Raw genomic sequence first — 17,208 nt, 5'->3', positions numbered from 1 at the left:
CCTTTTGACATAAATTATGTTCTTCAACTAATACCATAAATGATTGTAAACATGGTATTAGCACAGTACATGTTTAAAGAAATTAAATATTACCATGATACTATGTAGAAAAATAAGGTTAAAGTGCAAAACAATTATTAATAATACTATAATACCAAGATGTACCATGTACAAAAAAAGTTACCATAGTAACAAGTCTTGCCATTGTACATGTATACAAAGCATGGTATTTTCATGGTACCATTTTACAAAAGTAAATATCCAAAAAACATACCTTAAATATAAATGTATACAATAAAAAACAAGGTTTTAAAAGGATAACATCTAAAATCAAAAATATGGTATCGCCATGGTAAATGTAATCATGGTACATGGTATGACCAGGATACATCTTCCAAAAAATATGGTAAATGTACAAAAAGCATGGTTTAATATGTTACGTGTAAACGCACATGATTGCCATGCTATCATATACAAAAAGGGTAGTACCAGGCTGGCGTGTGCCAAAAGCACCAGTGTAACATACAATAATAATATTGTTTATAATTTAATCATATTTTACGTTTATATTCTGTTGCAGTTATTTCTGCGCCACGAAACCAAGATCATAAATGCTGAAAAAATAACAAAGCGTCAAACAGCTCATCAGAAGACATCATCACAGTTTCATTAACACAACTTCAATCACATGCGACGCAACATATAGCATAGATTATTACAACTCTGGAACAAAAGCCTCTCTGTCCTGCACTCAAGCGTGAGGGAAGTGTGTGTGTGTGTGTGTGTGTGTGTGTGTTTAATTCTTTCTGGAGAGAGCCAAACGTTTCTGTGGTTTTTGTGGCCGGTTCATAATGTGCTACTGCAGAGAGAGAGAGAGACAGAGAGAGAGAGAGAGAAAGAGAGAGAGAGAGAGAGAGAGAGAGAGACTATTTTATATTCTCAGTATGAGGCCAGTGGAAGGAATGTCAGCTTTCCGCGCACCACTCCAGAATCCTAAACTTCTTCTCGCATGTCTGGACCTGCAGGGTTCCCTAAACATCTCATGAATAACCCACCGAACATTATTAATCACTCGTTACCCACTCCACGTATCGGTAACCCACAAAAACCTGCAGGTATTGACAGAACGCTAAACCGTTCGTTTGCATGAAAGTATTCCAGGTGTGCAGGGTCGTAAGGAGCTGATGATGTCACTGTACTGTTTCGTGCTGGACGCACGGCAAAAAAAAAAAATCGCTTGCTATAGCATCTGCGTTTTATGTGCGTTAAGTGGAATGCATCATTTTACTGACCCCATTAAGTGAAATACAATACAAATAAATCAAAAAAGATTGAAAAAGGGCATGCATATTATGGTCTTCCCTAGTAAAAAAGAATCTGGTATTTCTGATGGTCATCTCTAACACATAAAATCAAATCAAATGTTAATGTGTGCTGTATATCAAAGAATGCTGAAACACTTCAACGCACGCAGACACACGTGACTTTTAGCATGCTGCTCAAATGAAGCATTACAGGACCAACCGCTGCCCTCAAGTGATTCCTCATCCACAGGATAATGAAAACCTCATGAAGCTCAAAGAGGCTTTGAAAGCTCATGTGTCCTGACCCTTACAAACATTTACCACGGCAGACATAGTTTCCACCAAAATACCATAATTACCACAGTTATTGTTTCTAGAATTGTGGTAAATTGGTATTTGTGACTACTGTTAGATTAAAAAAAAAAAAAAAACACATAAAACAATAAACAATGTTTGAAAGAGATCCTAATCTTGCAATAACAATAGTACGGGAAACTAGGGTATTTTAGCAGAAACTACGCTTATCGTGGTACATTTTAGAGAGCCGACAAAAAGTTGCCTAATTGTGGGTCATTATTCGGACGAGTGATGCAGACATTTGATGGTTTGCAATGATGTGAACATCTGTGGCATTTCTGAGGCACATGAATGAAGGTTTTTCATCTGTTTGTCACACAAAAAGTCTCTTCTTTCCATGAGATGGAGAGATACATCAACAGTCAGTCGCATAAAAGCCAATAAAAGCTAAAGAGAGCTGTGTGTGCGTATTGGTCATAAACCCCAGGCAAATCCCATAATTCCTTGTTTCGGGGTCACGAATGTGGCATGTGTGGGGTTCTTACAGTACATGCAACAACAGAGGCCACCACACACACACACACACACACACACACACACAAAATAAAATCAAGCGTTTCAAGCGTCTCAGTTAAGCAACGTTCATATGGACAGTTAACATAGATAGGGACAAAGAGACAGGAAGTCACTCATTTTTACTGCCGTTCTGAAGTGGCATGAGTATCAGAATCTGTTGGCAATGCAACAAAGCTTATCAGAGGTCATATCAATTTAAACAATGATATGTGGAAAACCATTTCACCATTTCAGAAGAATTCCACTCCTGTTTGATTTATACATCACTTCCTGTCATTACCGAAAAATACTTTTAATACATTTTGTTTCGAAAATTATAATTACACAATTATATAGTATTATTATTGCAACATTGAATTATGTACAATTAATATAATATAAAATAATTGTTATTTTTATAATAATATTATATATTAGAACATCAAACTATTGATATAGACAGATAATTCATTATAAATTAATATATAGCAAGTAAAAAAGTTTTATTTATTACTAATTAATTAATTAATTAATTAATTGTAATTAATTAATCTAAAAAATGTATATGCTTTTAGGTTAATTAAGGATGTTTTGATAATTCTCATGGAAGAAAAAAAAACAGATCATGGTTTTTGCATAAAATCTCATAATGCAAAACACCCCTTTCATTCAAAATGTGTTAACAGAATGACAAATTCTTTTTGAGATTGTTTACAGTGTTAGAAAAACATTTCAAATACACTAAAGCAAAAACCTTGAAAAACAGATGGACGTGTCCCACCCTCTCTTTCCACCTCACATGCATAAACACACAAATAAACAGATATGCATGCATAAACGGGTCAGGTCAGTGGGGCTGAATGGTGCCGGTTTTTGTCTGGAGTGGATTCGGAGCACGTTTTGCGACCCTCCATTTCACTTGAATCTGTGTGAGGAACGTGTATTTTTCTTCTGTCTTAATGAAACAGTATTTTATTCCTCTGCTGTTCCACAGTGAGGGGAGGGAAGAAAACATCTGGAAGACATTTTTCCTTTTTTCCCCGCTCTTTTTCCCTCTTTTTCTCTGGGATCAGCAGACAGCACAATGACGGCTATAGCTTCCAGATGTGAGAACACAAACTCTCGCTCTCACTGCTCGAATCCCAAATGCCAAGAAATAAAAGAAAACCAGCGACGCTGGTCCATCTGTGGGTTTTCGCTGCAAAAACACACATATCCCATGATGCTCTTGGGTGCTCTAGTCATGCTGACACCGAGTTAGCGGCTCTAGCACAGGTATGTAGGGAATGTTATTCTAGAGGAAGTGTGTGCACATGTGTGAGCTTCATGACAGCCCAGGGGAACTTCAAGCCGTCGGTGGGGTGCCAGACACACACACACTGACCCCCCTCAATTAATCACAACAAAGCCTTAGCAAAGCCCAAACATGGCGTCCGTTTAAAAGCTCCGTGAAAGAGTCCATTCATACAGAACAGAGCAGACAGAAATACAATACTCAAAAACTTCAACTCTGAAACTCTGGGAACCAGAGATCTAAACACACACACACATGCACGCATGCATGGCAGACAACAATGTGTGTGTGTGTGTGTGTGTGTGTGTGTGTGTGTGTGTGTGTGAGCAGCAGGGGTGGTGGGCTGTATCAAGACCAGGTGTAATCCGAAAGACTGAAACCGTGTCCGTCTAACACGATCCTAATGCAACTGGACCGACTTCATAAAGAAAATGTGAGCAGAAAGCCACCAATTTGGTGCTATGAGGTTGCCAGGGTGCTCTGCAGTGATCATGTTGCTATGGGGTTCCTATTGTATTTCATGTGGTTGCTAGGGAATTGCTATGCAGTGAGAATGTTGGTATGGTGTTTCTAGGGCATTCTATGTGGTTACTAGGTAGTTGCTATGTAGTGATAATGTTGTTATGGGGTTTCCAGGGCATTCTATGTGGTTACTAGGTAGTTGCTATGCAGTGAGAATGTTGCTATGGAGTTTCTGGGTATTCTATGCAGTTACTAAGGTGTTTGAAAAGGTTTTAGAATGCTTTTTGGGATTTCTAGGGTGTTTATGTGGTTGCTAAGGGGTTGCTATGCTAGGGGTTCGCTTAGCGGCTTCTAGGTGTTCAAATATTCTGAGAAGTTTTAGAATGTTGGTACGGGGATTTTTGGGTGTTCAATTTTTGGTTACTAAGGAGTTGCTTTGCATTTGCTAAGCTGTTCTGAGAGGTTTTAGAATGTTGCTATTATGGTAACTAAGGAGTTGCTATCCATTTGCTAAGTTGTTCTGAGAGGTTTTAGAATGTTGCTATGGGGTTACTAAAGCGTTGCTTTACAAATTCTAAGATGTTCTGAGAGGTTTTAGAATGTTGTTACAGGGGTTTTTTGGTGTTCTATGTGGTTGCTATGCAGTTGCTAAGCTATTCTGAAAGGTTTTTTGCATGCGGCCCACGCACAAGTATCTATGATATTCTGGTTTACAAATATGACAGCTCTGTTCCAGTAAAGTCTATGGGATTGTTTCTTATCTTCTGCAAAAACTGAACAATTCATGCCAAGCTGCAAGATTTAAGTAAATAAAATACAGTGATAAGTTACACCCGAATACTTAGGGTTAGTGCAAAAACCATTAACACTACATTTACAGTAGTCAAAATTTTTGATTACTACATTTTTTTAAGAAAGTTATACTTTTATTCATTTAATGCTGCATTCAATTAAAAAAAGATGAAGATGTCTATAATGTTACATTCTTTAAGTATACCACTTTTCATGTCAAAACAATGTGAAATGGATCTCCGTCTGCACTTAAAGTGATGTGTTTTCCAGACGCTGTGTCTTGGGGTGGAGCACTGTAAACCTCTAGGGTGGTCATAATCTGAAGGTCACCCCCCACAGTATGCCACCTTTAACCTCTGACCACATGACCTCATCTCCTGTAGGTCTGCTGTCAATAACTACTATAACCTCCTTTCCTTCCCTCAACACACTTTTTTTGTTCACTTTCCTCTGCTATTTCTCTCTGAAACAGGCACACGCACCCACAGTCCTGAACACTTCTCAACCTCTTTCCACACTAGAAGATTCATTTGAGCAATTCAGACCAATCGATTCAATAAACTAGCCCAGAAAATGATTTTTTGACCCATTACTCAAATTGAATATTTTTAAATACGTTATTTTTCAGATATAGATCTTTGCGTTTAGTGAATAGTTTTGTAAATCTAAACTGAATCACCACGATAAAAGATTTAATCATTTCTATTTTGTAAGACATCATATTAAAATGTACATTTGTATTCATTTTGTAAATAACTCGTAAAAATATAATTTGCTTTCTTGTCTTCAGTGTGTTTGATAAATGTATTGGAGTCCCCTGAACTCTATATGTGTTCGAACCCAGCAGACATGTAGGTCAGGGTTTGGTTCCTCACGTCTGAAAGAGGCAATATTTGGTTTTTATAGTGTGTGAACTCAGACCTTGAAGGTTTCACCAACTATCACCCTCCCAAATGTGGCTTTAGATTGAAGGGAGACTCGAAACGCTTGCAATCATAAAACAAAGTGACTCTAAAACACACACTATAAAGCCCAAACCTCACAAACCAAGACGAAAAAAAATGCACTTCTACATATGGCCACAAAGGCAGCACTGTCTAATACAGTACAAAGAGTACAACATTTCTGTCCCGTGATCCCAGACCTGCACCTCCTACATGATGAAGGCTAGTACAGGGTCGAAGGCTGGTCTGGTCTGGTCTGGTCTTACATAACCACCCAAAATCATAACTGCTGACATGGTAACTACTTCTACTAACTTTAAAAAGTACATACTGTGCTTTCAAAGGAAAAGCTCCTGCTTTTAAGCATGGAACAAGTCAGCACAGCATCCATTCTACGTTGTCATAAAATTATTGATTAATACAAGCCTGCAAAGAGTCCAACTATGTGTTATGCATGCTTTAAGCCAATTTCAGTATACAGTATTATGAATGCAGTAATCCTAATATTGAATGCTACATAAGATTAATAGTATGTTAAAATATACATATACATGCATGTATTATGCCATCTATGCACCATTGACCATTTTCCATGATCTGCGACATGCCGATCTTTATCTTGTATACCGTATAAGATGGATAGTATGGAAAAAGAAGCATACTGCATATGCAGCTGCAACATAGTTTTAACACTTAGATGCACTAATATAATTTGCATGCTATAAAAGACATTGTGTGTGAACTGATGCACACTTCAAAATTTCTATTAGTGTCCATTGCATTCAATTATTATCTATTCAACACTGAAACAATAGAAACTATGCACATTGACATACTTCAAAAACCCATTGTAAATTGTACTATCTTTTCAAGAAGTGTGCTTATCTTGATATCTTAAGATAGATACTAGATAGCATGTGAATATATGCATCCCTGCAAACTGTTATCCAGTCATTATATTGACATAGTATGCCTTAACCCGGCATACTATTTAATATGGAGAACATGAGACTGATGCATACTTACATTTTTGAAAATTTTGAAAAACATGATTTAATATGCACTAATTTTAATATTGCATGCTGTATCAGTCACTACTGATATATTAATTCCAGCATACTATGATTTAGGTGGCTTGCTTTGAATTGTGTATACAGGTGTATGAAGAACATAGTATATGAACAGATCCATAATTGCATACTATGGCAGACAGTCACTAATTACATAGCACTTCCAGCATACTATGATATAGATACTTTACTCTTAATCTTGCATACAATTTAATATAGAGGGCAAGAGACTGTTGCATACTTAAAAAATCTATTGTAAATACTTATTACTTTTTACATGATTTCAGTAGCACTGATCTTAATATTGCATGCTATATCAAAAACACTGCACGTTAACATATACATACTTGCATACTATGGCATCCAGTCACTACTTGCATACTATTTTCAGCATACTACGACATAGGTACTTTTTACTGTTAATCTTGCATACAATTTAATATGGAGAGCATGAGACATGCACGATGTATACTTATAAAGTCCATTGTAAATACTATGCAATTAAGTCACTTCTGACGTACATTACTATATTTAGTATCACTATTCTTAATTTTGCATGCTATATAAGAAAGTATGTGAACAGATGCATACTTGCATACTATCGCGGTCAGTCACTACTGACATACTGTTTCTAGCATACTATGATTTAGGTACTTTACTCTTAATCTTGCATACAATTTAATATGGAATGCATTAGACGGATGCATACTTTTTAAATACATTTTAAATTCTATGCAATTCAGTCACTTTTGACATACTATGATATTAAATGTACTAATCTTAATATTGCATGTTATATAAAAGAAATAGTATGTGAACAGATGCATACTTGCATACTATGGCAGCCGGTGACTACTCACATACTGTTAACCATCCATACTATTTAATATGAAAAGTATGAATCTCATTAATCCATCTTAAATAATATGCCATTCAGCCAGGGGAGATCTGGAGCATATGAATCTTAATCTTGCACACTAGTATTTAGTATGCAAAAGGGGATTATGGTAGTTCGATTAGTCGGAAACCCTTCATCCTCTTCCTGTTGGAACTGGACCGGTACCTTGTAATAGCCAAAGGGAGACTCTGCTTGTTCTGTTAATGGGAGCCATGGAGCCAAAGGCAACATGAACCTGATTTCTCCACAATGTTAATATTCCTCTCTACTATTCTCACCGAATCAATCTTCAAATGAAGAATGGGGATGGCCGAAACGGACAGCTTGCTCTCATTACACAACAAACATCTTTGAAAGGCCCCAAAGGTGTGAAAGTTTGGCTCCAAACGTTCCAGAGTTTCTCCTCTCAGGGTTTTAAGGCTCTGCAGAACACAACAACAAGGGTAACCAAAACCAGAGGCAGCACACGTGGGCAATAAACAATCGTTACAACATGCCATTTGTTAAAAAAGAATTCGTTCACTCTCAAAAGTAAAGCACACACCCAGCAGGCTGAATGCGCGAGGCGGTCTGCTGAGAGTGTTCGTAAAACACTCATAAAACAGCATTAGTGTGAGTAATAAAGCAGAACAGCCCTGCACAGGAAATGCAGCAGCATCCCCGTCAGCCATTTTTGACTTTACAAGCTTCTGTGTTATGTGATGTAATAGCGCCACAATATCCCACAATGCACCGGCAGTTCCACCATAAACTCAGCATGTCATTCTGTACCTACAGATGCCGTTCGGTTAGTCCTGCCCACTGCATGACATCACTGTCAGAGCTGTTGCTGTGCATCCCCATGAGTCTGGCTGCGAAACAAGTCCACCATGCTCTAAATAAAATCGAAGCACACAGAATTGAAGTGCACTACACTGCATTTAGAACGCAGCCCGAAGTACGCTAGACTGTGAAGCAAACTAAACAACTGGTGCATTTCAGTCCGATGTGACTCTAATGAGAGTGTTTTATTCGAAATGTACTCAGCAGATGCTCGGTGACAGATGTTCTTAATATAAAACAATCAATCAAGTTGATGAATAACTCTTATTAATTCAGCCTCGTGCAAGCAAAAGTGATTAAGTTGAGTGATTTAACAGCTGAGATAGACTCTCAAATTGGCTGAAAATGAATGGCTCTCAAGTGCAGAAAAAAAAAAAAAACACTTTTGGCAGTTAAAAGAAGTTTTCACACCATTTGACCAATGAATTTGAATGGTTTTCCCAGATGTTCGTGATCATGTTTATAAAAATGATGAAATATTTCATAGCTTACTACAAAATGTTCATTTCTAGGACTTCTCCAGGTCTGTTTTAGGACTCCAGGTTTTCCACGACCCACTTAGGTTCTTAGGAGATTAAAAACCTCTTGGTGTTTCATTACCAGTGTTTCTTGGTTCTTTAAATAATATATAATCAGATTACAAAACTTTAAGGTTTAATTTTTTTTTGAAGTGTGCATCTGCTAAGATTTGGTGTCACCGCCAAACTAGTTCTTTTTTAAATACTGTAAGTCAGCATGTTCTTGGACCAAAATGTTCTCGATAATTCCATCACTATAATGAGCAGCCGAGCAGCCATGACCAGACACGAAGCTAATCACACATGCGGGCAGAATTTCCAATCCCCTCCTCTATCCCTCCCCCTTCAGCCTGAAGAAAGAGAGAGAGGGTACTCCTGGGACAGGCTGGAGAAACGAGGAGGATGAGAACGAGAGATCATATCCTGTCTGCTTTGGCTCAGTCGTTACTGTACAAACCACAGATTCACGTTCACAACTAATAAACTCCACGCTATCAAATCTGAGTGTGATACACAGAGCGACACTAAAAACAGATGTCAGACCACTGATGCAAGCATAGAAAGTTGGCTCTTATAAGTGCTCAAAAACTGAACACGTTTTTATGCGCATTGCATGCATAGAAACTTGTTTTTTAACTAATGGCACATTGCAAATGAGATCGGGGTGTATGTGATGCATGGAGTTGCTCTCTACGATAATTGTTTTGCATAGTCTGCTGGGTAATTCCTTCTATAAATGGTTTACAAGATAATTGCGAGCTTCACCTCGAGCATCTCTGATCTACCAGAGAAGACACGCGGCGACTCCACCCTGACCCACTGATGTTCTTCATTACAGATCATCCACCAGGAGCCTAGACTTAAGTCTAACGAGCATTTATTTACATTTATATCCGTTTTACCAAACGGAGAGCCCGAGTGCTGGGTTCGTTTTATGAGCCTATGGAAAAACATAAACTTCTCTCTGTCTCTCTCTCTCTCTCTCTCTCTCTCTCTCTTTCTCTCCTGGAGTGTTTCTCATCCTGCATATTTTTCCAATTACGTTCAGCAGTCAGCGCGCCTGCTGGAGGAAAACCGCTTTCTGCCAGATCCCCTAAAAAGCACGCGAAACATCTCCCAAAAAGTCCGCTTCTAGGCTGCTCGGTTTGTGTTCGCACATCGTCCGAAACCAAAAGCGGTCTTGATGCCCTGCAACCCTAAAGACAAAGCTTTGAGTTTCAGCAAACGAAGCATTGAGAGAGTTTAGGTTCCTCATACTCGAGCGAAGCATCAATACATAAAGTGTTTTGCTCCTCCTGTTAGGCACTGATTCTAACTTTAAGTTTAAAAAGTCATCCACCGATGACTTTTTAGTCTCTATTTCTAGAAAACCAGACCATCTGAGCTGCTTTACGGATGCCGAAACCAATATCGTGAAGAGAAGAACCTGTAATGCAATATCACGAACCCTGAAAACCCTGAGTCGCAAAGAACCACAAAAAAGCTACTTTTTTTGAGGCTGCACATGAACTCCTGGAATCCAGATTTCTTCTAGCACGGACCTATTTGCTAATTTGCATGAGAATAGCGAGTGTTGCACCAACTGGGAGCAGCGTAAACGAGTTGCATGCCACAATAGATGATGCACCACGACCTCCTCGCGCAGCTGTTGCGTTGCACGGGAAATCTTCCCTGATTCCGTTATTCGTCGCTCTAACGTCTCCCTGCAAAAACGGAGCGTCCCTAGTTGAAGAATCCCGCTCTAGGGCCCCTACCGTCCCCCTCCTGCGCCCATTCGAGTCCGGGGACAGCGGACTGACCGCGGAGGAGCGCAGCCCCTGGAGAGCAGCGCGGCCCGCGGCACAAAGTAACAGTTTGGGAACAGCTGATTCGCCGCTTACCTGCGCTGACTCGCGAGGTGACAAACATCAGGAATACTAGGAGTACCGACAGCCGCACCTCCTTAAACCTCCGCTTTACTTTCCATCTGATAGGTGTATCCATGACCACCTGCGCCCGTCCCGACGCGAAGAGTTCGGTTATATTATAATGACAACTGCTTAAAATCAGGACAGAAGCGGTAACCCAACAGTCCCGGAGAGAGCAAGCGCCGCAGCTCAAAGCCTCTCATGCAGCCATACGTGAATAAAGTCCTGCGGGAACATTCAGTGGATGGATAGATGGATGGATGGGGCACCTCTCTCCCTTCTTTTCCCTTCTGCTCTTTCCTTCCCTTCAGTGCGCTGCAGTGATGCCCCCGTCACTGAAACTTCGCGGAGCCAAAGTGGGAAAAAACTTCATTCACACGGGCTGTCAGTCACGCGGAGAGCGGCCAATCGGAGAGCAGCGACCAAAATGCGCGGCTTCTGATTGGCTGGGGCTGCGAGTAGGCGGGAAGTTTACAATGCGGGACTTAATTTACTCTCTCTCTCTCTTTTTGTCTGCAAGAAGTGAGTCCATTGCAGTCTGTCTTTGACTCATTTGATGGGTGTAGCAGAAGAAAACCTTTAGACCAATTATCCATTTTAAGGACCCTTGTTAATTTAATATGCAAAATAAATAATGCAGAAAAACTGTTCTTTATGTGTCTGGCATCCAAAAGGCCGGAAAACTGAATATATATAACTTACAATGGATTTTGCATCACCCAGAAGAGGGTTATTTTTAAAATATGATCGTCTGCTTGCTTGCAACGTGCCTGCTTGCAAAAATAAACGAGTAAAGGCACCTGAAATATTGATTGGATGCTAATATTCTTTGCAAATGAATCACCATTGCGTATGAAATGCATGAAGAAACTTTGTCTTACCTTGCCTTGTGAACTGTTTTAGCATAGAAACAGCGCTGTGAATGGGAGGCCAGGGTTATTCCAAGTCGGTCCTAAAATTAAAGTTTGCTGACTATTTTAGGGCTGAAATGATTCCGTAGCTCCTGACGTATACGACAGCTGGAGCACACAAGGCCACAAGGGTGATGACCTTTTGACATGGGTCCGAACGTTACAGAGGAGAAGGGAATCCTGTTCAGGTTACATGGACTACAAAACGAAACCAGTTACTTCCCTTTTAAATCAATCAAGTTTTAAATAAATGCAGCGGTGCATTATTATGACAAACTCAGTCGTTTGTAAGTTAACAGATATAGAAAATCACCATCGGCTGGTACAATATAATATATATAATTAAATACAAACCATAAAAACTAAATATTAACCATAAAACAAATCAATATAGCCATGGTTAGTGTATTAAGCCATTTACAATCAATATCAAAACTGCAAAGTATTATACATACTTCTTATCCAAAACTGTTTAAAAGAGGAAACAATATTCATAATATATATTGCTAGAAAAGAGGAGAAAAAAAATTGGGAGCATATGAGATTTAATACTGAAGTATATAGCAACAAAATGGCAAGTATATTCATTTTGCAACAATAAATAAATAAATGAGCTTAATTCTGAACAATATATAATTTTAAATATATGCTAAAAAAATAATAAAAAAATAAAAATTAATTAAATAAAAAAACTAATATATATATATATATATATATATATATATATATATATATATATATTTAGCATATATCAAAATGTATTCCCAATTGTATTTCAGGGACAAGAAAATAAATTATTTAGGCTGTATTCGTGACTTATTTTCATTCAGTTGTGTGTATTTTTAAACTAAGTACAAAAGATGTATGATGTCATTGAAAAGGAAAGTCATTTCAGAGGCTGAGCTTTGATTAATGACTAAAAAGAGCAACATTTTCTTTCTTTGGAACGACATGAACTAATCAATCACGCACCGTAAGACCAGGATCACCGCAGAGAGAGTCATGAGGGTTGATTGGGAGTGTAAGTGTGCCAGCGGTGAATGACGTGTTCACTGAATCTCAGACTCACAGCGATGATGTCTCACTTCACCTCAGGTTACGGGAATGTGAAGAATGCAGCTTCTTTTGTGCAGGGTGTCCGTGAGCCAGCGGGGGGCACACACTCCTGTACAAGCCCGCAAAACACACACACACACACACACACACATATGGACACACGGACAAAAGGGACAAAATTAAAACTCGCCAAAAGCCAAATGGGACTATAACTGACTTTAGGTTAATAAAGTTAGTTGGTTTGCTGTTACCTTTTTTAAAGGAAATGCATTACCTGTATATATTTTACCTGAAATATATTTCTACGTGATTGTTAAAGGAGTTGAACCTCTGCTTTTTATTTCTATCATGATCTTCATTTATTGTCATATTTAACTTTTTTGTTGTACATTTTCAGCTTTCGATTGATTTTATTAATATCCATAAAAACAGAAAATGTGCATATTCCGAAAAAAAAAAAAATCCTTCATATTAACTACACAATGGGACCTATTTTTAGCATATGTGTTTTACAGGTTACATTTTAGTAATTTTATGTACGTTTTTTTATTTTTATATTTCTATTTAGCATTAATCTTTTACCTATTTCAATAGTTGACTTTTAAATATATATATAATTTATTTTTATGTTCCGTTCACACTTTAACCTTTTTAACCATTTAACATTTTTGTGTGTACTACTTTATTTTATTAGTTTGTTTTTATCTAGTTTTTTCAGTGCATTAAGTGGAAAAAAAAAAATAATATATATATATATATATATATATATATATATATATATATATATATATATATATATATATATATAATTTTTTTGCTATACTTATATTGTGTGTGTATAGTTTTAATTAATTATAACAATCCTCATGTAAGTGTGTGGAACAAAATGACCCAGTAGCTAAGTTTAAAATTCAGCAAAATATAACAAATTAAAAAAGCAGAAACAATATCACATATTGTAATTTGCATTGTGTTCAGCTCTCATTGTCAGCTCATGAGTTTCAGATGGTATAAGATTCCAAAGCGTCACTGTCTAAACACACACACACGGCAGATATTAGTGATCGGATTATGCCGTATACAGTACATGATGCACTCATTGACTCTTTATGGCACACGTCCTCTCTCCATCTTTCTCTGTTACATGCTGGGACACACCAGGAGACATTCCTTGGCTCTCATGTGTTCATCAAAGCCCCGATCATTCAGCGGGATTATGGATGTTCACAAACGAACAGGGAGCGTTCGTACACCAGGAGCCACGTTTACACACATACAGACGCATGCCAGAAATCACTGCTGCCTCCTCATCCATCCATCCATCCATCCATCCATCATAACACTTCAGACGAGAGACAGCATTCACACCTGCCCAAGCATGCACAGACACACAAGAGCACACATCACATATATCAATACATCAACATAAAACACAAAGAGAGATCTATCAACCTGCATTAGATTATTTTGGAATATAATGGGGATTTTTTTTTAGATCAAACACCAATTTTTTGTGCGATTGCCTCTTAATACTATTTATTCTTAAAGAATAAAATAAAAGCTTAATTATGAAAATATTGTGATATGTTTGACACTGATTGTCATCTAAGGTTTAAGAAATGGTAAGGTAACTTAAATACCCTTTACATGTATGATTAATAAAATAATTAAAAAATATATAATTTATTCCCGTGATGCAAAGCTGAATTTTAGCATCTTTAATCCAGTCTTTAGTGTCACGTGATCCTTCAGAAATCATTTTATTTATTATCATCATCATCTATTTTAAAAAATGTAACATTTGTGTGAAAATTGTGATTTTTTTTTCAGATTGTTTGACGAATAGAAAATTCAAATTCAAATATAAATCTTAAAAATAAATGTCTTTTCTATCAATTTTGTTCAATTTAATGCATTAATGCCTTTTAAAAATCACGCTTATTTACTTTAAATAATGAATCAAATATTTGGTGTAACCATAACTCGCTTTTTTTCCTTTAAAATGTTTTCTTTCCCTCATTATTTCTAATCAATGCAATGAGCGCGGTTCGAAAACAAAATAACATGCTGCTGTTTTCAGAGACGATCAACATTTTGAAACGTGCGAAACGCAGTTGCCACACGCATGAATCCTGCTGCACAATAACCCCCAGCCCAACATTCACGCTTAGCATTGGTCAAAATGTCGCAAATCGCGGCACGAAGCTGGGCTGTGATTGGCCCAAACGATCGTGAAAACATTCTACTGCTCCTGTGGTTGTGGTTTAATAACAGATGCTCGAAGGAGAGGAAAACAAAATAATTATGAACGCGCAAAGGGACGAGAGACAGAGAGGAGGAGGTGGAAAAATGAACGAAGAGAACAAAAAAATAAAAAAAAGAAGTGATTTGTATATGGAAAGAATCGTTGAAGAGGAAGTCAGTGTTAATGACTGATGCGGAGGATTCAGCCAAAGTACAATCCGAGATTCACATCCACGTGTTCTTAACTCCAGAAATTATTAATTATGGAAAAGCGAGAGTTGCTAAACATGACCAGATGAAACAAGCCAGTACAAAACTGATGAATGTAAACAGTATTCATCACTGGATTCAGTGCTGCCTTCTGCATGGATGACGATTCAAATCAGCTCAGATTTAAAAAATCTTCACATGTTAAACACTTTAAGGTCATCCAAGATTCAGATCCGAGCTTCGGAGAAATGTAGCATTACATCACTTGCTCGCCGATGGATCCTCTGCGGTGAATGGGTGCCGTCAGAATGAAAACCTAAACTGATAAAAACTCATCAGTTAATGCCTTGAGAAGAAAAAAGCTGTGTTTGTAACAAAAATCAATCGTTAAACGCATTCTTAAAAAGTGCAGTAAAACAGTAATTCCACTAAAGCAGCATGTTTTTCAAAATTGATAATAAATCAGTTCGTCAGAATGATTTCTGAAGATGTGATGATGCTTAAAATTCAGCTTTGCGTGACAGGAATAATTTCAACTTTAAAACGAAGGCAAACAAAAAACGGTTATTTTAAATAGTAATAATATTTCACAATTTTTTTAAAAATAAGTCAGCAGAAGAGACAAATTTTTGTACTGTAGTTCATTAATATCATCCAACTCACACAAAGCCAAACCAACTTAATGCTATTAGGCTTTGATGTTCTTTAGTGCTTTCGCGTTTTCGTGGAAAAACTGAGCAGGAGAGCGAGGGAAGCTCTTTCCGAAAGAACACAGAAAATAACAAAGATGGACAGATTGGCAAAGTGAGATTCCTCTTCGCCCAGAACATCCTCCTGCGCTTCCCTCAGGTGCCATCAGTCAATATAAAAGGTATTATGAATAAGTGTTTATTAATAAATCTGCATCTGGCTGCACGAATATAACATGACGTGCGAAGCAACGACAGACGAGCAATTATAGAATTATTTCCCACTGGATCTCTATCAAAGTTTCCGCACGTTTTTAATCCCACAAACGATACGATTTTGACGTTTTTAGATCGGTTGCGATCGTGCACGATGTTTCTTTTGAGCGCATTTCCATTGACCTGAACGAAAGGTCAAACATTACGCAGACCAAATGCACGCATATTTTTGAAGCCGAAGACTTGCAAAACGATATCTTGAAGCTTAAACTTCAAGGAAGCATTAAAAAGGTCAAAAACGGCAGCTCGGGTGAAGAACTATTTGAAGACGTGACCTCAAATACGGCTTGACCCGTCGAGAGGAGAGCGTCTGTACATGTGCGAGCCGTCTGTGCCTTTAACCTTCGCTGCTCGCTCCTCTCATCTGAGCTCGGCGCGATCCATCATGGCCTTCGAGGGAATCTCCAACGCGTTTTCCTGATAAATGTCATGGGTAAATGACCTAATATCTTGGTGTGTGTTTGCAAAAGACTGTGGAGATGCAGGGAATGCTTGACTGAAAACCTTGAGCGACTATTAATTCATTACGTTGTTGTTTACGGTGCTTCAGTCGCTCGTCGTCAGACTTAAAATCGCATTTTATATCCCTAATGTCTTTAATGTGACACCTAAGAAGCTACATATCTGTGAGAAAAAGAACCTGCGGTCGAGTTAGTGCGCAAAAATATCAAACCATGTAACAGAAAGCTCTATGCTGTCCAGAGAAAGTCTGTTATGTATTTATAGTTCTGATATAGACTCAAGATCACTTTCATGATCGTACTGCAGATACTCAGATATGACATTTTTCATACTTGTATTTAAAAATGTTCAATAATTAAAATGCAGACATCACTATATATTAGTTATTATAATATTATTATAATTAAGTATATAGAATTTGTTATTATTATGATCATTAGTGCTTTTAAAGATTAATGTAAAGGAAAGCAAAAGCGTGAAAATATACAGAAACGTGC

The 17,208-nt window shown here is 37.7% G+C and overlaps 1 protein-coding gene across 2 annotated transcripts in view; it reads right to left on the bottom strand.

Moving 5' to 3' along the window:
- col5a1 (procollagen, type V, alpha 1) overlaps positions 1-11,214 on the bottom strand; it is an 84,564-nt gene extending 73,350 nt beyond the window's left edge. For both annotated transcript variants that reach the window (XM_043234301.1, XM_043234303.1), the window contains exon 1: positions 10,837-11,214. In XM_043234301.1, coding sequence (XP_043090236.1) covers positions 10,837-10,939 — 103 coding nt within the window. In that variant the 5' untranslated portion in view covers positions 10,940-11,214. The remainder of the gene's footprint in view (positions 1-10,836) is intronic.
- Positions 11,215-17,208: the final 5,994 nt, after the last annotated feature.

Source organism: Puntigrus tetrazona, unplaced genomic scaffold, assembly GCF_018831695.1.
Source record: "Puntigrus tetrazona isolate hp1 unplaced genomic scaffold, ASM1883169v1 S000001111, whole genome shotgun sequence".
Lineage (NCBI taxonomy): Eukaryota > Metazoa > Chordata > Actinopteri > Cypriniformes > Cyprinidae > Puntigrus > Puntigrus tetrazona.
The sequence above is the reverse complement of the archived record's forward strand: the minus strand, read 5'-3'. Positions and strand labels throughout refer to the sequence as shown.